The 16,126-nt window shown below is 44.8% G+C and overlaps 1 protein-coding gene across 1 annotated transcript in view; it reads left to right on the top strand.

Annotated features, from left to right (window-relative positions):
• DENND3 (DENN domain containing 3) overlaps positions 1 to 16,126 on the top strand; it is a 165,834-nt gene that overhangs the window by 66,099 nt on the left and 83,609 nt on the right. Inside the window, exons 3-4 of the mRNA XM_089689537.1 lie at positions 691 to 806; positions 7,568 to 7,710. Coding sequence (XP_089545663.1) covers positions 691 to 806; positions 7,568 to 7,710 — 259 coding nt within the window. The remainder of the gene's footprint in view (positions 1 to 690; positions 807 to 7,567; positions 7,711 to 16,126) is intronic.

Below are 16,126 nucleotides of genomic sequence, written 5' to 3'. Positions count from 1 at the left end.
CGGAATGGGGAGGGGCACGAGGAGTTCTGCGGAATGGAGAGAGGGCACGAGGAGCTCTGCAGAATGGAAAGGGGGCACGAGGAGCTCTGCGGAATAGAGAGGGGGCACGAGGAGATGGCTACTGGAAATGGAGAAATCCTCACGCACTCCAATTTTTCTAATTTTTTCCCCTGCCTCTAACCTTGCAATACATTTAATAAAATATTTGATCAGAGGGACCCATAGTTTGCATAAAAAAAGCATTACATTTGTAAAACAAAACTTGTAAGTGGGTCTCTTTAGCCTATTCCTGCCGGCCAATATCTATACATGTAACAGCATGGAGCTGGGCCTTATTCTGCGATCCTACATGTATACATTACACTCAGGACCCCAGCTCTGGGAGCTTGTTCACACTTAAGGCAGCCCTTGGCACTCCTCTGTAAAGTGATTTCTGACAGGCGGCTGGGAGGGGATATGTCAGCATCTCATCGAATACTTTATACTTTTAAGTCTGCTCCACTGTTCTGCAATTGCATGCAATGCACACTGTTGCACGGTGGTTGCAGCATGACCACATTCACTTGAATGGAGAGTTCGCTGTCAAAATGTGACATAGAATGTAACTTTGTGCTTTGTATATTTTACATTTTATAAAGTCTAATGTTTTTGAATAGTAGAGTGTTTTTATAATTACTATTCTCCCCATAGGAGGACTACCTGTAACCTCTGAAACAAGAGATGACTATTTCCACTTCCTGGTGTTTACTGATGTGTTGGGGAACAGAACGTATGGCGTGGTGGCTCATTTCTCCAGATCCATCCAGGTATGTGGCATACAAATCTTGTGATCGTGTCCTGTATTGTACAGCCTGTAATCATGTGTACCCCCCATACCACAGACAGATCCACTCATTAAACAAGATAATTGCAGATGTTGCTCGTGACCACAGTGCTGCATAATTGTTGTTTTGTTTCTTGTGAAATTTGTGTTGCAGTTTAAAGAGGTAGTCCAGTGTATTTTTAGGTAGCACATATAGTTACATAGTTAGTCTGGCTGAAAAAAGACAAAAGTCCACCCAGTTCAAACAAAAAAAAGAAAGTTATAATCGTATACCAACCATTGATCCAGAGGAAGGGACCCCCCCCCCCACCACCCGGCAAAGCTTGATCCAATTTGCTCCTGCCTGGGAAAAAGTTCCTTCATGATCCCCCAGGAGGTAATCACTTACTGTGAAGAACCCTTTCCGTATTTGGAGATTAAATCTCTTTTCCTCCAGATGTAAAGAGCGCCCCCTTGTCCTCTGTGATGACCTCAGGGGGAATAACTCTACACCGAGTTCACTATATGAACCACTGATGTATTTATACATGGAGATCATATCCCCCCCTTATGTATTATACATGGAGACCATATCCCCCTTATGTATTATACATGGAGATCATATCCCCCTTATGTATTATACATGGAGATCATATCCCCCCCTTATGTATTATACATGGAGACCATATCCCCCCTTATGTATTATACATGGAGATCATATCCCCCCTTATGTATTATACATGGAGAGCATATCCCCCCTTATGTATTATACATGGTGATCATATCCCCCTTATGTATTTATACATGGAGATCATATCCCCCTTATGTATTATACATCGAGATCATATCCCCCCTTATGTATTATACATGGAGATCATATCCCCCTTATGTATTATACATGGAGATCATATCCCCCCTTATGTATTATACATGGAGATCATATCCCCCCTTATGTATTTATACATGGAGATCATATCCCCCCTTATGTATTATACATGGAGATCATATCCCCCCTTATGTATTATACATGGAGATCATATCCCCCCTTATGTATTATACATGGAGATCATATCCCCCCTTATGTATTATACATGGAGATCATATCCCCCCTTATGTATTATACATGGAGATCATAATCCCCCCTTATGTATTATACATGGTGATCATATCCCCCCTTATGTATTATACATGGAGATCATATCCCCCCTTATGTATTATACATGGAGATCATATCCCCCCTTATGTATTATACATTATTATTATTATTATTATACAGTATTTATAAAGCGCCAATAGTTCGCTCAGCGCTGTACATTACAAAGGGGGACAGAACATGTGACAGAACAATACCAATACAATGCAAAACATGAGGGGATCGAGGGCCCTGCTCTTTCGAGCTTACAATCTAGGAGGGAGGGGATGGTGGCACAGGAGGAGATAGCTGTGGGGGATGGAGTGGTAGGAAGAGTGGAGGAGGTCGGCAAGTTAGCAGGGGGTGGGGTAGGCTTCCCTGAAGAGATGGGTTTTCAGGGTGCGCCTAAAGGAGAGGAGAGTAGGTGATAATCTGATGGGTTGGGGCAGGGAGTTCCAGAGGATGGGTGACACCCTGGAGAAGTCCTGGAGTCGGGCATGGGAGGAGGAGACCAGGGAACTAGAGAGAAGGAGGTCTTGTGAGGAGCGGAGTGTGCGTGTTGGGCGGTACTTGGATATTAGGTCAGTGATGTAGTTCGGGGCAGTATGGTGGACAGCTTTGTACGTCAGTGTTAGGATTTTAAATTTGATCCGTTGCGCAATCGGAAGCCAGTGGAGGGATTGGCAGAGGGGGGTGGCGGAAACGGAGCGGTTGGAAAGGTGAATGAGTCTGGCAGCCGTATTCAGGATGGACTGAAGCGGGGATAGCCAGTGGCGAGGCAGGCCAGTGAGGAGGGAGTTGCAGTAGTCGAGTCGTGATATGATGAAGGAGTGGATGAGCTGTTTAGTGGTTTCTGGGGTTAGGAACGTGCGGATTTTGGCGATGTTGCGGAGGTGGAGTCTGCATGAGTTTGTTAAAGATTGGACTTGGGGCTGGAAGGATAGGTTGGAGTCCAGAATGACACCAAGTACTCTGGCCTGCAGAGCGGGTTTGATATTGGCGTTGTTGGATGTGATGTAGAAGTCAATGGGGGGTGGTGTCCGGGCTGGGGGGAAGACAAGGAGCTCGGTTTTGGAGAGATTCAGTTTAAGGAAGTGGAGCGACATCCAATCTGATATGTCGCTCAGTAGGTGTGTGATTTGGGCAGAGACCGAGGGGGTGAGGTGGGGGGTTGAGAGATAGATTTGTGTGTCGTCGGCATAGAGGTGGTAGTTGAAGCCGTGAGAGTGTATGAGTTGGCCGAGGGAGGAGGTGTAGATGGAGAAGAGAAGGGGCCCAAGGACAGAGCCTTGAGGGACCCCAACAGAGAGGGGGAGTGAGGGGGAGGTGGTAGCATTATAGGTAACGCTGAAAGAGCGTTGTGACAGGTAGGATGAGAGCCAGGAGAGAGCAGAATCTCTGAGGCCGAGGGAGTGTAGTATTTTGAGGAGGAGGGCGTGGTCAACTGTGTCGAAGGCCGCAGAGAGGTCAAGGAATAGGAGCACTGAATAGTGGCCATTAGCTTTGGCGGTTAGAAGGTCGTTGGAGAGTTTGAGTAAGGCGGTTTCGGTGGAGTGTAGGCGGCGGAAGCCAGACTGTAGGGGATCGAGGAGGTTGTTGTCGTTGAGGTGAGAGCATAGGCGGGTGTAGACGAGGCGCTCGAGGAGTTTAGATGTAAGTGGGAGCAGGGAGATGGGTCTGAGGTTGTTCGGGTCATTGGGGTCCAGGGAGGGCTTTTTAAGTATGGGGGTGTTGTGTGCATGTTTCAGAGGGGAGGGGAAAGTGCCGGAGGAGAGGGAGAGATTAAAGATGTGGGTGAGGGTGCGTAGGATGGAGGGGGAGGGAGGTCGTAGGAATTGTGAGGGGATAGGGTCGAGGGGGCAGGTGGTGAGGCGGGCATCAGAGAGGATCTTGGAGACTTCCTCGATGGTAGTAAGGTCAAAGGTGTGGAGTGTTGGGGGAGCTTCAGTATGAGGAATGTAGGGTGGGGTGGGAGTGGAGGTCAGAGCAGTGGTGGGGCCGTGGGAGAGGGGTGATGAGGGGGTAGCTGAGTGAGGGGGAACGGGGTTGGAGGGAGTTTGAGCAGTGACGAAGTCCCTGCGGGTAATGTCGAGGGGGAGGGGGGATGAGGGGGTAGCTGTGTGAGAGGGGAAGGGTTGAGAGGGCGTGTGAGTTGCGGCAATGTCCTTGCGAATTGTGTCAATCTTGTTTTTGAAGTGATTGGCAATCTCAAGGGCGGTGAGTGAGGTGCTGGGTGGAAGTGGGGGTGGAGAGAGTAGAGAGTTGAAGGTGGAGAAGAGTCGGCGAGGATTGGAGGAGAGGGCCTTGATGAGGGTCAGAAAGTAGGCTTGTTTGGCTGCGTGGAGGGAGGAGGTGTAGGTGCGGAAGGCAGATTTGTAGCAGGTGAAAGCTTGTTGGGATTTTGTTTTGCGCCATAGTCGCTCCAGGGCACGACTGCGTCGTTTGAGGGTTTTGGTGTGATCAGTCTGCCAGGGCTGGAGCGGTCGGAGTCTGATGTTGCGTGTGGTTAAAGGCGCTAGTGAGTCAAGGGCTGCTGACAGCGCGTTGTTGTAGGCAGTCATAGCCAAGTCGGGGCAGGACAGGGGGAGGATGCGGTCGTGGAGTTGATCAGCTGCAGAGTGGAGGGGGGCAGGGTTAAGGTTGCGGAGGTTACGGCTGGTAGTAGTGTGACATTTGGAGGGGTAGGCGTTGGAGGACGAGGAGATAGAGAAGGTGATCAGGTTGTGGTCAGAGAGAGGGAAGGGGGTGTTAGTGAGGTTGTGGGGAGCGCAGCGGTTGGAGAAGACAAGATCAAGGATATTACCGTCGGAGTGGGTGGTGGATTGTATGCACTGTGCAAGTGCAAAGGAGGAGGTTAAGTGGAGGAGACGGGCTGTGTCCGGGTTGTCAAGGTTGACAGGGATGTTGAAATCCCCAAGAATGATGGTGGGTAGCTCAGAGGAGAGGAAGAAGGGTAGCCAGGAGGAGAAGTCTTCCAGGAAGCGGGGTATGGATCCAGGAGGCCGGTATATCACAGCAATCTTCAGGGGGGTTGGGGAGAATAGTCGGACGCAGTGGGCCTCGAAGGAGGAGAAGGATAGGGAGGGGGGGTTTGGGAGGACTCGGAAGGTGCTCTGCGGTGACAGGAGCAGACCAACCCCACCACCTTTACGACCGTTGGGCCTGGGTGAGTGGGTCCAGGTGAGACCTCCATAGGAGAGTGCAGCAGGGGAGGTAGAATCAGTGGGCTGGATCCAGGTTTCCGTGATCGCCAGGAGGTTGAGGGAGCGGGAAACAAAGAGGTCGTGGATGGCGGTAAGCTTGTTGCACACCGATCGGGCGTTCAGGAGTGCACATGAAAACAGGGGGGAGATTTTAGGGAAGCAGGGGGACAGATACTAGGTTGCGGGGGTTGCGGTAGGACATGGAGGCGGGAGGGTGTTGTGCGGGTGAGGGGGGAGGTGGTGGAGGGCCAGGATTCGGGGAGATTTCTCCCGCGGCTAGGAGGAGGAGAAGGGTGAGAAAGGTGGCATGGGAGCGGGATGTGCAGGAGCGTGAGAAACTCCTAGTGGAGGTGTTCGGGTCAGTGGGAGAGTGGAGTAATAGGAGGAGGTGGTGGGTGCCATAGAGGGGTGAGGGAAGCAGTGAGGACACAATATACAAATGTTTAGGAGGAGCAGAGGGATATAGTGAATGGATTTTGGGAATGGAGGAGAGGAAAATGAGAAGGAGTAGAAGAGGCATTTTGGGGGGTGATGAGAGCAGTAGTAGGGAGATGATAGCAATGAGGGGGAGATGTGCAAGTTTTGGGGTGGAGCAGAGGGGTAAAGAAATTAGATTTGGGAACAGAGGATAGTAGTATGAAGAGGAGTGTATTATATAAAGGTACACAGAGTGGGAGTCAGGCATGTAAGAGATGTTTCCCAGGGTGTTTGCTTGCAGTCTGTCCAGCATGCAGTAGAGTTTCTTGCTGTTGTGTCTTTCTCCTGCTTTAGTTCAACTGCTGTGTTTAACTGCTTCGCACTCTTTCGAAGCCGCACTCCATCAGAAGCAGCACCCCCATCAGAGACTGTGCCCCCCATCAGAGATCTCCCCCATGAGCTGATCTGAATTTATAGGGAGATGCTCAAATGAGCATTCAACTCCACCCCAATTAGAAGCTGATAAGGCTCACATGAATAGTGGGGGATGTCTCATAGGAACCAGGCTACAGTCGTAAACTGGGTGCAACTGGAGGTGAGGACTGCTCAACATACACACAAATATAAATACACCATTTGTTCTGAATATAACAGGAGTGAAAGCGATTTTGAGTTAGGAGTGGAGGTAGGAGAGGTGCATTTACCCAGGAGGAAAACAGCAGGAGTCAATGGAGATCATATCCCCCTTATGTATTATACATGGAGATCATATCCCCCCTTATGTATTATACATGGAGATCATGTCCCCCCTTATGTATTATACATGGAGATCATATCCCCCCTTATGTATTATACATGGAGATCATATCCCCCCTTATGTATTATACATGGAGATCATATCCCCCCTTATGTATTATACATGGTGATCATGTCCCCCCTTATGTATTATACATGGAGATCATGTCCCCCCTTATGTATTATACATGGAGATCATGTCCCCCCTTATGTATTATACATGGAGATCATGTCCCCCCTTATGTATTATACATGGAGATCATATCCCCCCTTATGTATTATACATGGAGATCATATCCCCCCTTATGTATTATACATGGACATCACATTTCTTTCATTCCACCTGTGGTGGAAATAAAGAAAGAAATCTAATCTATGGCTTCCCTTCCAGTCCATTGCTTTTAGAAAGCAGCCAGAGCTTGTTCCTGGGTCCCAGTGGTGAGAAAGCAGTTCTCTGACGGAACCACCCAATTGGCGGTTTGTCAAGGTAATACAATAGCTTGTTCCCTGCAGCATGCTGTAGCGAAGGAGCTTTGTTCTCGGTTTGCAGAGAGACCACTGCTTCCAGAGGTCCAACATGCCTGGCTATAGCTCACCAATCAGAACAGAGCATGAGCTTTGCTGATTGGAGTCCTTTGTTTCTGTCATGCATAATTTAAATGAAATCACCAAATTGTGCGATAGTAACCACACAGATTGTTTTGCCAAACGAATGTCATCATTAGTAGTTGACAGGGGCGGACTGACCATTTGGAGTCTCATGCACTGCCCGAGGGCCCGGGGTCAGTAGGTGGCCCCATGAGATACCCCTGGTACCTTTTTTATAGCCTTTAGTTTGGGCAAGGACACAGGGGCCCCATGATCCGCTATTGCCCGGGGGCCCCATGAGTTGTCAGTCCGCCCCTGGTAGTTGAGTAGCCCAGGACTGTAGCAGAGTCTTCGCAAATCCACCACATTTGGTGCACCCTCAACGGGGTGGACAACGCTGCCCTGTTTGTCATCTGTCAAGTTCTGTCACATATCACATAGATGTGTCATAGAAGCTCTGGACAGCTGTTAGTAAAAGTGCAGATCCTGCCCTGTATGAAGAATGTAGAGCGACATCTGTGACCTAGAACATATGATACCTGCCCACAAAGCATGGCTGCCAGCCCCGTATTGAAGCTGAAGCAGTACTCTTCTACTTTGCAGTAACTGGAGCCTTCTTTGCCTCTTTAGGATACGCTGGGGTTGTCCAATGGACAGGCATACTGGGATTCGTCTTCCAATCACACCAAGACGTATGATGCCTACACTACCTTCGCCCTTTGTGTCATATCCAAATATCCCTACTATACCGCCCTGAAGGATTGCCTGTCATGGTAAGATTGGATGTGGTTTTATCTCTTAGATTGTAAGCTCCCAGGATCAGGGCCCTCCTATCCCTCTTATATTGAACTGTATTGTTACTGTATTGTCTCCTGTTATATTGTAAAGCGCTGAGCAAACTGTTGGTGCGATATAAATCCTGTATAATAATAATAATAATAATATATAAATCCTGTATAATAATAATATATAAATCCTGTATAATAATAATAATATATAAATCCTGTATAATAATAATAATATATAAATCCTGTATAATAATAATAATAATAATATATAAATCCTGTATAATAATAATAATGTATAAATCCTGTATAATAATATATAAATCCTGTATAATAATAATATATAAATCCTGTATAATAATAATAATATATAAATCCTGTATAATAATAATATATAAATCCTGTATAATAATAATAATATATAAATCCTGTATAATAATAATAATAATATATAAATCCTGTATAATAATAATAATAATATATAAATCCTGTATAATAATAATAATATATGACTTTTGGGGGCGGGACCTGGAACGCAAAATACAATTCTATAGATTGACCATAATTATTGATCGTGGTATGGCAGAAACACAAGATCAAGGTACTATACATTGCTCAGCAGTGTGCATTTCTTACAGCTGAAGTTTAACCCTTTCTGCCCACCCCAGCAAATAATTTGGATCACTGGGGGGGGGGAGTTGGCAGAAAGGATCAGCGATCATGTGACCACGATGACAGTGGTCACATGATTGAAGGCTGGTCTTGCCAACTACTGATCAGAGAGCTGTGTGAGACAGCTTGGTCTTTGTGCAGTGAGCATGTTCTCAGCATGTAAACAATGGCCCCCCAGTAGCATGTGGGCGTTAAAGCCCACCCTTTTGCAGCTGCACATATGCGGGGCAACACAGCGGCTAAATGGTTAGCACTTCCACCTGGCAGTACTAGGGTCATTGGTTCGAATCCCAGCCACAGCATCACCTGCCTGGAGTTTGCATGTTCTCCCTGTGCCTGTGTGGATTTACTCCGGGTACTCCGGTTTCCTCCTACACTCCAAAGACATGCTGGTAGGTTAATTGGCTCCTGTGTAAATTGTCCCTAGTATTTGTATGTATGAATGTGAGTTAGGGACCTTAGATTGTACACCCCTTGAGGGTTAGGGACTGATGTGTATGTAAAGTGTGTGTGTGTGTGGGTGTAAAGTGCTACATAAATTAAATTGACGGCGCCAAATAAGTACCTGAAATAAATAAATGTGTTGGGCAGCTGTAAAGGGGGGTAATCTGCTTACAGTATGTTTTTTGGCCTTCTCTGGTTCCCCCCCCCCCCCCCCCCCCATTAACATTCTAATATAAAACTGCTTGTCCTGGTGTCATAGGGACAATGCAAAAAAAAATGACGTACAAAAAACGGTCACTGCCCCAGTCTATAACTGGCCTTCACAGCAAGGAGCTCATTAACGGGCGACGCATGTCAAACAACAAAAGAGAAAAATTCCCGGCTCTAACTTGCCAGCCAGCCTGCAAACAAACCGAATTAACCTGTCTAACAGTATGCATTAAAAACAGGGGTTTGGTTTGCACACATTTACAAATACATGCGTAAGCTGCAGAGCCTCGTCACGGCACCCCCCCGATATTCTGTAGTTCCTAACTCTCCAAATTTAAGAGCCCCCATAGTAGAGGCACATGTATTTAATGGATAGACCAAGGGCAGGTGAATCTGAGGGAGCCCACCCCTCCTTAAAGGTATAGGAGTGCACTGGACACCCAGCATATAGCACAATGGCAGCCAGGTTGTCCAGTGCACCCTCTCGACCAGCAATTCAACAGTACAAAAACCGGTCACTGCCCCAATCTATAACTGGCCTTCACAGCAAGGAGCACATTTTTTTTTTTTTTTTAAATTTTTTTTTTTAGTTTTGGATAAAGTGGAGAGGGATTAGAACACTTGTTAGTTTTTATTCCTGTCTGTGTCCCTGTAAGGGCTCATGTACACGGGGCATTTGAAAAACTTTCCTGACCGCTGGAAACTGACTGCTAGAAAACGTAGGTTAAAAACGTCAGTTTAGCTGTGTTTGCGTTTAAATGTGTTTTTACCACTAGCCTACGGGGCACTTGTACCCCTTCCTGCCCAGGCCAATTTCCAGCTTTCAGCACTGTCACACTTTGACAATTGCGCGGTCATACAACACTGTACCCATATGAAATTTATATCATTTTTTTGTGACAGAGCTTTATTTTGGTGGTATTTAATCACCTCGGGGTTTTTTATTTTTTCTTAAACCCAAAACCAGAGAAAATTTTGGAAAAAAAAAAAGTTTTTTTCTTAGTTTTTGTTATACAGTTTTGTAAATAAGTGATTTTTCTCCTTCACTGATGTGCGCTAATGAGGCTGCAGTGATGGCCACTGATAAGGTGGCACTGATGAGGAGGCACTGATGGGCATTGACAGGCATTACTGATGGGCACTGAAAGGCAGCACTGATATGCGGCACTGATAGGTGACACTGATAGGCGGCACTGATGCGCACTGATAGGCGGCACTGACTGGCACTGATAGGTGGCACTGGTTGGCAGCACTGATAGGTGGCACTGTTGTCATTGATAGGTGGAACTGACTGGCACTGATGGGTGACACTGAAAGGCAGCTCAGATGGGCACTGATATGTGGCACTGATGTGCACTGGTAGGCACCGATATGTGGCACTGATGGGCACTGGCAGGTGGCACTGTTCAGCACTGACAGCTGACACTGATGGACACTGACAGGTGGTACTTCTGGGGCCACACTGATCATCAGGGCACACTGATCATCAGTGCCCTGATGATCAGTGTACATGTCCCTTCCGCGGAATGCCGATTACCGGCTCTCCTCTCCTCTGTCAGCGTGACCGCTCGAGAGCAGAGAAATGCCGATAACCGGCATTTCCCTGTTTACATGTGATCAGCTGTGATTGGACACAGCTGATCACATGACCGAGCCGACATCTTCGGCTCTTTCCGTGGATCGGGGATCCGCTGTTTCCGAGGGACACAGCGCATCACCGATTGCCGCTCTGCGCGCTCCCTGAGTGAGAATGGAAGGACGTCATATGACGTCCTATCAGAACGAGAGAACCACCTTGCGCCCGTCATTGGACTATATGGCGGGCGGGAGGTGGTTAAAAGATAACCTCAGTAGACCCTCCCAAATGCCCAGAATGCACTAAAAAAATAATAAATAAATAATTAACTATTTCAGACATTTTGAGAGGAATAGAGAGAGCAGAAGCAGAGAGAGCAGTATGTGTTGAGATGTCCTGTCTTTTCTGGTTGTATTCACTATGGATCCCATCATGAGTATAATGCGGCGCGTTCTACCATTGTTTCCTTCACGCAAAACCTGGAACTGACTGCGCTGGTGTACCGGGTCCATTTGAATACATGGAAAGCACAGTGCATGCATTTTTGATGAAGAAAAAAAGGCTCTGGTCAGCATCTGGATATGGACCAGCCCAAAAATGCATCTAAACGCAAACGCATTTACTTGCGGTTACAAGCGTTTGGTGTTTGAAACGCCGGTAAACTCTACTCCTGAAAGCGATTTTTGTGCTTTCAAAAAAATGCCTGTAACGTAAACGACTGTAAAGGACTGTGTAAATGGACACATAGAAAACATAAAGGAGAGTTCAGGGGCTGCTGAAAAAAACGCACAACTGCTCCGAAACTTCAGTTGAGCAGCTGCAGTGTACATGACCCCTTAGGGAGATTTTCCCTCTATTTGTCTTGTTCACCATTATCATTAAAAGTGAAAGTAAAAGTAAATCCGAAATTTTGGGTTGTCCCTAGAAAAGGAATAGAGGGGAAATCTTCCAATGAGGACACTAGTTCTGGTGACAAGGGGGTCCCCAAGGGATTCTCTTTAATGTTCTAGGATTTTCTCTCACTTCCTGTTTGGCTATAGGAAGGAAGTGAAGGGAAGTCTCCCTAATGGGACACAGATGGCGAAAAAAATCTGACAGGGGTTATAACCGTCTCTTGCTCTATCCAAAATGAAAAAAAAAAAGATTTTGCCTCTAGTTCTAATTGAAAGCATAATGTCTGAAATGGATCTAATGGACAAAGACTTTACATCAGAAAACAGGAATTTGAGGCTGCTATATCAATAGGAATTTGAAGCCTCTGTATCAATAGGAATTTGAAGCCTCTGTATCAATATAACCTCATGTACAACAGTATATATTAAAATATACATTTCAAAATAGCTGTTAATAAAATACAAAACAAATTACAAATGAAAATCAAATCCATATTGGTATCCAGCAGGTTCAGATATATTCAGTACATTGCCTCCATATGCGTAACCCCAAACCGCCCTTTATAGCATTATTACATAAATCATAATGAATCCATTCCTGTTTTGTAGAAGCTGACTTTAACCCCTCGCCCTCCTGAGGATTCTCCCCCCCCCCCCCCCCCCTTTCCTGACCAGGCCATTTTTTTTTGCGTTGCAGTGCGGCGTTACTTTAACTGACAATTGTGCAAACTGACAATCATGCAACGCTGCACCCAAATGAAATTTACGTCCTTTTTTTCCCCACAAATGGAGCTTTCTTTCGGTGGTATTTGATCGCCTGTGCATTTTTTATTTGTTGCGCTATAAAAAAAAAAAAAAGACTGACAATTTTGAGAAAAAATAATATTTTGGACTTTCTGCTATTAAACATGTCCAGTAAAAATTTTAAAAAATCTAATTTCGTCATACATTTAGGCCAAAATGTATTCTGCTACATGTCTTTGCTAAAAAAAAATCCAATTATGTGTAAATTAATTGGTTTACGTGAAAGTTATAGCACCTACAAATGATGGTATATTTACTGGGATTTTTTTTTTCTACTAGTAATGGCAGTGATCAGTGACTTTTTTAGCGGGACTTCGGCGGACATTCTGACACTGGGGGGGTGGGGACTAGTTGTCACTGACATCCCCAGTGACACCAATCCAGTGATCAGAAAAAGCACTGACACTGTCCTAATGGCACTGGGCAGGAAGGGGTTAACATGAGGGGCGGTCAAAGGGTTAACTATATGTAGGGAGTGTTTTACTAGGGGGCAGGGGGTGTGTGCTTCACTGTAAGCACACAGATCGGGATGGCTCTGCTGTGCAGTGTGCCCGAGTTGACAGGGAGGAAGACTGTTTGTAAACAAAACAATCTTCTTCCCTGTCGGAGATGCTTGGTAATCACCGGGCGCCGGCAAGTAATCATCGGCCAGGACCCGGTGATTGACAGCCTGGGCCGTGAATGGCAGCGCGGGTAGTGTGCTTGTGCGCCCCCTACCCGGAAATGCAAAATCACGTGTGTGTATGTATATATATATGTGTACATGTGTATGGATATATATATGTGTGTGTGTGTGTATATGTATGTGTGTGTGTATATGTATGTGTGTGTGTGTGTGTGTGTGTATATGTGTGTGTGTGTGTGTGTGTGTGTATATATATGTGTGTGTGTGTATATACAGTGGGGATCGAAAGTTTGGGCACCTCAGCTAAAAATTTGTATTAATGTGCATAAAGAAGCCAAGGAAAGATGGAAAAATCTCCAAAAGGCATCAAATTACAGATTAGACGTTCTTATAATATGTCAACAAAAGTTAGATTTTATTTCCATCATTTACACTTCAAAATAACAGAAAACAAAAAAATGGCGTCTGCAAAAGTTTGGGCCCCCTGCAGAGTTAATATCTTGTACTGCCCCCTTTGGCAAGTATCACAGCTTGTAAACGCTTTTTGTAGCCAGCCAAGAGTCTTTCAATTCTTGTTTGAGTTATCTTTGCCCATTCTTCCTTACAAAAGTCTTCCAGTTCTTTGAGATTTCTGGGCTGTCTGTCACGCACTGCTCTTTTAAGGTCTATCCATAGATTTTCAATTATGTTGAGGTCAGGAGATTGTGAAGGCCATGGCAAAACTTTCAGTTTACGCCTCTTGATGTAATCCCTCGTGGATTTCGAGGTGTGTTTAGGATCATTATCCATTTGTAGAAGCCATCCTCTCTTTAACTTCAGCTTTTTCACAGATGGCATCAAGTTACCATCCAAAATTTGCTGAAATTTTATTGAATCCATTTTTCCTTCTACTCGTGAGATGTTCCCTGTGCCACTGGCTGCAACACAACCCCAAAGCATGATTGATCCAACCCCATGCTTAACAGTTGGACAGAGGTTCTTTTCATTAAATTCTGTGCCCCTTCTTCTCCAAACATACCTTTGCTCATTCCGGCCAAAAAGTTCAATTTTAACCTCATCGGTCCACAGAACTTGTTTCCAAAATGCATCAGGCTTGTCTATATGTTCATTTGCAAAGTTCAAACTATGATTTTTGTGGTGAGGACGTAGAAGAGGTTTTCTTCTGATGACTCTTCCATGAAGACCATATTTGTACAAGTATCTCTTTATAGTGGAATAGTGTACCACAACTCCAGTGTCTGCCAGATCTTTCTTCAGGGATCATGCAGTGAAACGTGGGTTTTGAATTGTTTTTCTCACAATCCTGTGAGCTGTTCTGTCTGATATTTTTCTTGGTCTTCCAGATCTTGCTTTAACTTCCACTGTTCCTGATGACTGACATTTCTTAATTACATTCCGAACAGAGGATATTGACATCTGAAAACGCTTTGCTATCTTCTTATAGCCTTCTCCAGCTTTGTGAGCGTCAACTATTTTCAGTTTCAGTTTTCTAGACAACTGCTTAGAAGAACCCATGGTGCTGATTGTTGGGGCAAGGTCAGATGAGTCTGGGCATTTAAAACCTTTGAGATTGACATCACCTGGTCTTCCCAGACGATGATTGAGAACAATCCATGACACTGGCAGGTCTCAGCTTTGCAAAGGGGGCAGTGCATGCTATAATTTCTGCAGGGTGCCCAAACTTTTGCAGACGCCATTTTTTTGTTTTCTGTTATTTTGAAAGTGTAAATGATGGAAATAAAATCTAACTTTTGTTGACATATTATAAGAATGTCTAATCTGTAATTTGATGCCCTATTGGAGATTTTTCCATCTTTTCTTGGCTTCTTTATGCACATTAATACAAATTTTTAGCTGAGGTGCCCAAACTTTCGATCCCCACTGTATATATATATATATATATATATATATATGTATATATATATATATATACATATGTGTGTGTGTGTATATATATATATATATATATATATATATATATATATATATACATATGTGTGTGTATATAGATAGATATATATTCGTGTGTGTGTATGTATGTATGTATGTATGTATGTATGTATGTGTGTATATATATATATATATATATATATATATATATATGGGATTTTTGCGCACCCGTGCCGCCCTGTAGCAGTGCCATAGGGCGGTCGGGAAGTGGTTAAAGAAGAATTCCTGGCATCAGCATGTTATACATAGTTACACCGATCCAATCAGCTATGTATGTGACATACATGGCCAATCCTGCTAGAAGCTGGAAATCACTGTAGTATGCGCCCCTACTCTAGGGATCTCCACTAACTTCTGAGTGCTGTGCTGAGCAGCCAGCCTGATGCCTTGTGAGCACAGGAGGTTGGCTGCTCAGCATGGGTGCCATTCACGGAATGCTTTGCATTTTCTGAATGAATGCAAATCATTCTCTGATTGGACGAGATGGAGAGTGTGACATCATTGATCCACCTCATCCAATCGGAGAACAAATTCATTCAGAAAATGTAAAGCATTCTCTGAATGGTGCCTATGTCAAGTGGCCCAATGTCCAGCAGGGCAGCCGCTCGGCATTGGACCCAGAAGCTACTAGAGATCACTGGGGTAGCGGCATCTATCACAATGATTTCCAGCATTTAGAGGGATCCCCCGGTGTGGTATACACATACTTACATTGATCTAAGCTGGACCAATGTAGCTATGTGTATTATGCCGATGTCTGGAATTATTCTTTAGTGGTGGAATAGGAATAATCTGAACGTGTTTCTGCTTCCTCAGGAGACATAGGAGATACATCTACAATTTTATATTAAAAATCGTATTAATCATGCATGTAGAAAAATGCATAATTTAACAATAAAAATGAAATAAATAAAGCGGACCTTCGGAAATTATCTTTTTTTTTTTTTGCATCATCACATGCCCAGCGAAGGGGTCCTGCACTGCGCTGAAACATCGCACTTGTTTTTTGTGATGTGATCTTTTTGCAATAAACGTCTTTTGGACAACATTTGGAGATCCTTGGTGTGCTGGCGAATATGTGCGTTTTATCTTTTTTCCATACTTACATGGTAAGTATCCATGAGTTGGTTGTGGCCAGCTCAGTGGATTACTTTGAAAAAGTCCTGGATTCTTTCTTGGATACACAGAATATAACTGGATATAACATTTATAGGTAAAGTTGATCCAGGG

The sequence above is a fragment of the Staurois parvus genome, unplaced genomic scaffold (genome assembly GCF_062004578.1).
Source record: "Staurois parvus isolate SC_StPar_1 unplaced genomic scaffold, SC_StPar_1.0 ptg000485l, whole genome shotgun sequence".
NCBI classification, from domain to species: Eukaryota; Metazoa; Chordata; class Amphibia; order Anura; family Ranidae; genus Staurois; species Staurois parvus.
Note: the sequence above shows the minus strand (reverse complement) of the source record. Positions and strands in the feature narration are given on the sequence as shown.